We start from the raw sequence: 5,503 nt of genomic DNA on the forward strand, positions 1-5,503 counted from the left end.
AGCTTATGTGTGTTATTACTGTCAGTGTTTTTACTGTATGTGAATACAAGCCTAAATTAAATCTGTTCATCAAATAAAGTGGGTGTGTTTCAAATCAAACTGTATAATTTAATCTAGGTTAATACTAATTTCTAAAATATACTATTGTTCATTGTTATGTTTTTCATTGTTAGTTAGTTCTTTATTCTCAATGTATTAACTAATGTTAGCAACTTGAACTTTATTGTAGTGTTACCCTGGCATATTTAAATAGCCTCTGTTAAATAGCATTCCTATTGCCTTGAGACTAATCAAAAGTTTGTAATTTTAGAGGTTATGAGAAGGTTTCATATATTCAGATTTTATAATAGTAGCCTCATTAACCTTTCAACAATGTTTATAGCAGTGTGAAACTTCACAGAAATCTATTTACCACATTAAAATGACTGCTGTGAGGACACAGTAATTTGGCCTTACACTATTCTGTTGTTGCCTTTGCCTTTTAAGATCAGTAGCAAGTCTGCCTGAAAAGTCATCTCCTCACTGCCTGCTCATCATGAAGACACAGCACAAGCATGTTTGCATGCTTTGATGGCTTTATTATCTCTGTGGAAACAGGGGGCAGACATAGTCAGGTTAAAGGGCTTGTGCTAATGCACAAACAGGAATAGCTACACCATCATTAGTGCAGCAAGCAAAAGATTTGAAGGTTAAAGTCAGAAAGGCAAACGATGGACATGTTATGTATTTACTGATTGGCACAGACTTTTCTTTTCCTCTTTTTTTTTCAAAATAATCACAGAAATCTAACCATTGATGAAAAAATATAAAGCCAGAAAAGGTCAAATATTCAAGCCTCTCTTCAGAATAAAAAAAAATGTTTTATTGTCACACAGTTACACACATTTACTTATTGCACACATTTACTTATTTATATTGCAGTAATGAATACTATTATAATTTATTCACTTTATCAATATATCGTTTTTACAAATGAGGGCATTCCCAAAGGGAGGTTTTGTAATATTTTGTCAGGTTTAGCTCACTTCAGGCAATAAATTTGTCAACAAAACATGGCTAAGTGGGTATATACGTACACACACACACATTTTATCCTCTGAGATGGTAGGTTGCTGAGCCCAAGTGTTTAATTGGTGGTGGATCAGGTGAAGAGTATGCAAGGTCAGGTCCAGTTTAATTGAAGATTATTTGCTTATTTACTCAAGCACATTCAGCACTAAATACCTTGGATCAAAAAAAGAGCAGACATTGTCAAACCCTGGGGTTCAGTGCCTCACGCAATTAGAAGCTTAGACCTGACAGCAATTCCAATTATTTCTCACCTAACCAGGAACTGGATGAAACATTTAAGCTTATAGCTTCTCACTCAGCTTTGGCAATCAGCAATAGGTTAAACAGTTATGTAATCAGGATAAGAAAAAGTAACGAATCTGCTATAGTACCGTAACTACGGTGGCCCAGTAATGCACAACACAACGAAAAAAACAAAAAAGCTATTACAAGTTAACATCAATATGGAATCAAGCCACAACACAACAGAAACGCCAAAGCACAATGAAAAAGCCACAACACAACAGAAATGCTCCTGTTACCTTTCTTGGCCACTATAGAGGATGTGTTAAAGCTAAGGACTTTATACCAGAGGTAATGGTCTAACGAAATCCAAATTTAGCAATTTTCACTGCAACAGGATACCTAAGTTTACTGTTATCCCACTGGTTACAATTGTGACCATCAATATTTTTACTCATTCTATGACAACAAAATTTAATAATTGTGAATTTATAAATTAATGCTAAACACCTTAAAGATAATGTGTACCAAAAATCTTTGTCATATCTTTATGCTGTCATATCTTTGAGCTTTGATGCAGCCATCATCTTGTCATGGTGCAAACAGGAAATAAACTGCTCTGCCTATGTGACAATTTGCACTTTCCATGTGAAACTGGACATATTTAATTAAGACACTTTATTTTTTTCCATATTTGCAGGAAGTGCACTAAAACATTAAGAGCTTTATAAATGAAAACATTGTTTATAGTCACTATTGTGACTGGTGGGATTAAATACGTTAAAAGTAAATGCCTTTCTAAATCTGATGTGTAATGGGAAAATGGAGAAAAGCAAGCTCGGTAAAAGGCGGATTCGGTCACATGGAAAGGAAAGGAAAGGAATGGAAAGGACGTGACGTGTGGCCAAGTATGTTGACCCATACTCGGAATTTGTGCTCTGCATTTAGGTTCGGTGCCATGCTCAAGGGACTCACCTCAGTCGTGGTATTGAGGGTGGAGAGAGCGCTGTACATTCACTCCCCCCACCTACAATCCCTGCCGGACCTGAGATTTGAACCTTCGGAACCTTCAGTCTTACGTTCTCACGTTCAACATTACATCGACACTGACATTAGGGTCTCACTTGGGAGCCCCAATCACCTCTGAGAGCATTACAAGAAATGGCCAATGACTATTTGCGAGTGGAATTTGTATGCCAAGCCATTCCCTGTGTAAACGTGTATATGAGATGGTGGCGTGCATCTACTCATTCAGATTTTTGCTTCAGAGCTTTGTGAGCACTGTATTATTTCTTTACACTGCAAGAAACAACAAAGACTGCAGGAGATTTTGTGGCTGCGTAAAAGCTGCATTAAGTTGTGCCTGCAAAACGTCACCACTTGGAGGAAATGTCTGCGGCTCTCCTCCAAGGCCTGCAAGCTGACATTAGCTCTAGCTGCTAAGGCTTACAGTGCTACAGACAAGGGTGCCTCTGCCCTGCATGCCATGGCCATCCTGCAGGTACATCAGGTCACAGCGCTGATGTCTACGATGGTCCAGGAACAGGATTTGGGGAACCAGGTAAGAGCTCCTTCTTTGCTTTTACTTTGGGACACTATGCTTCCCAAGTTTGGTACTCTTCCTTCCCCTAGCTGCCCCATCATGGGTACGTTGGAGATCGTTCCTCTGGTGCCGTTGTATTGAATTTGGGGGCCTGGCTAGCCCAATTCAGGGGCATCCATTCTTGTCTTGATGTGACTCCACACCCCTAACGTCTTCTTATGGTACTGGGCATTCGGTGGGTTACGAATCAAAGTGCATCTGTCTTGGCACTTATTGTGGCTTGTTTCCATTGTGTTGTGGCAATTTCTTTGGGTTGTAGAGATTTGTTGTGTTGTGGCCTACTGGGTCATCATACTAGACACTACATGAACAGTAAAAAAAAAAAGGAAATCCAAACATAAAAACAACCCGATTTGGCTCATTTCGGCAACACAGTGCTGGGTTTTGCCCCAACTGGGTTGCGTTAACCTATTAGCGTTCCACTGAACTAAAGCAAAAACAATGTCTACATATGTCCTCTCAAAAAAAAAAGTCAGTAATAATAGTTTAATGTATTGAATTTTCTGATTTAGATTTTTCAGGTGTGGTGCCAATATTTTGAATTATGCATTGTGTTGTGTATTAAAAGGAAAGTTCACCCAAAAATGAAAATTTGATGTTTATCTGCTTACTCGCCCTGGGAGTAAACTGTAGGTGAGTTTGTTTCTTCAGTGAAACACAAACAAAGATTTTTAACTCAAACCGTTGCAGTCTGTCAGTCATATAATGGCAGTCAACGGCACACACGGCTTTGAGAGTCCAAAAAAAAAAAAAAACATACACAGACAAACTCAAACACAAATTAAACCCTGTGGCTTGTGTCAATACATTGAGACACCAAACAGTTGGTCTGTGCAAGAAACTGAACAGTATTTATATCATTTTTTACCTCTCATTCACCGATATGTCCAACTGTCCTGAGTGTGTTTACAACGAGCCGCAGGGTTTAATTTGGTTTTGTCTGTGTATGTTTTTTTGACTCTCAAAGCTGTGGAGCCCATCGACTGCCATTATATGACGGACAGACTGCAACAGTTTGAGTTAAAAAACTTTGTTTGTGTTCTACTGAAGAAACAAAGTCACCTACATCTTGGATGCCCTGGGGTTAAGCAGATAAACATAAAAAATTAATTTTTGGGTGAACTGTCCCTTTAAGAAAGAAAGGAAATGTCTGTAAACTTAAACAACAGCTTAGACAAAATTGCTTTTTAAGAGTTTAATGAACATTGGTGAATAAAGATTAAATAGCTTGGATTTAAGACCAAATTTTATTTTATTTTCTTTCACCAATGAAAATAGTGCCTCAAGGGCCAAAGCATAAGTCTTTAAATGCTGCCAAGAAATTACATTGATTTGATAGGAGTTCACCCTCTTTGTTTAAAGTGTTTTTAATCATTCTTTATAAACGCCGTTCCACCTTGTTCAGTTCTCATTCACCAGTCAGTCACCACTCCAGTGATTTAGTTGCGAAAAGACCATGCTCGTCTCTGCAGGCAGCTTCAAAGTTTTCCTCTCTGCTTCGATTTTTCACATATATTTGTATGATAAGTGCTGCAAAATGGATAAAGAAGAACACAACCTTTCCCCCTTTTTAGGGAAACACTACCTGAGGTAACACATATATGAATGATATGAATGTATAAATGAAAGAAACACAAAAAGATTTAAACATTAATGTTGTTTGAGACATGGGCAACAAACCTTGCTCTAGCTCCATCTGTTGCTGTTTCACCTTCTTCATGCTGTTCAGATAAGGATAACTTTAACATGAGAAGTGTCTGATGTTAATTTCCAGAATCCTGTCCTGAGTAAGTCTCACCTTGATTTGTCTTTTGATGTTCCATTGGATATTGACCTTGCGTGTCATAACGTGGGAGATTACTAAACCTAAGGTTTTGCAGTCAAAGGTTAACTCTGCAGGGGCTCACCTTGCCTCAATATTGTATCTTTATGTACTGACTACATGGATGTCAATATAATTACAAAGCCTGAGACTCATGTTACATTGTGTAGGTAAAGTTAAATATGCTGTTTTAGTTTCAAAACTTGCTTAAAGGCTATTTGCAACTGTAAGGGGTGAAAAAGGGAGAAATCCCAGCTGCACAAACAATGTCCTAAATCATAACTTTATGGCATAAAGCCATTAATATTTTGGTGTTCTCTGTGCTTTAAACCAAGAGAAAGCTGAGAAGAATTAAGAGAAAGATGTTTGGAGTGGTAGAACCAGGACCATGTCACTCACTGCAATGCTATTGATATCTTTTTATTAAGGGTCGTATTCTTATACACCAAAGTTTTCTCTCTTTTTTTTAAATTTAAAAACATGAACATCAAAGTTGAATATTTTAAACATCAAACAGCCAACAAAACACTGATTTTACAAGACTTCAATATTCAAGCATTCCTTTCTTTATTTTATGTGACAATCCAGTGGGAAAAAGCCAGTGAGTTTTCGGGTTTTTGTCAAGGGAACCAAGATGAAGGTAAAAATGCATCATCACTGTCAGCATGCTACATCGAGGTATTTAATGGAGGTAGTGGACCATTTAAAGGGCAGACTTCATGCTGATCTCTGAATTTAGTATGTGGAATTTATGTGGTACAAAATTAAAATTTTATGGTTAGTTT

The 5,503-nt window shown here is 37.6% G+C and overlaps 1 protein-coding gene across 1 annotated transcript in view; it reads left to right on the forward strand.

Annotated features, from left to right (window-relative positions):
• cxxc4 (CXXC finger 4) overlaps positions 1-2,977 on the forward strand; it is a 29,686-nt gene extending 26,709 nt beyond the window's left edge. The window contains exon 3 of the mRNA XM_073842633.1: positions 2,549-2,977. Coding sequence (XP_073698734.1) covers positions 2,549-2,977 — 429 coding nt within the window. The remainder of the gene's footprint in view (positions 1-2,548) is intronic.
• Positions 2,978-5,503: the final 2,526 nt, after the last annotated feature.

The sequence above is a fragment of the Garra rufa genome, chromosome 6 (genome assembly GCF_049309525.1).
Source record: "Garra rufa chromosome 6, GarRuf1.0, whole genome shotgun sequence".
NCBI classification, from domain to species: Eukaryota; Metazoa; Chordata; class Actinopteri; order Cypriniformes; family Cyprinidae; genus Garra; species Garra rufa.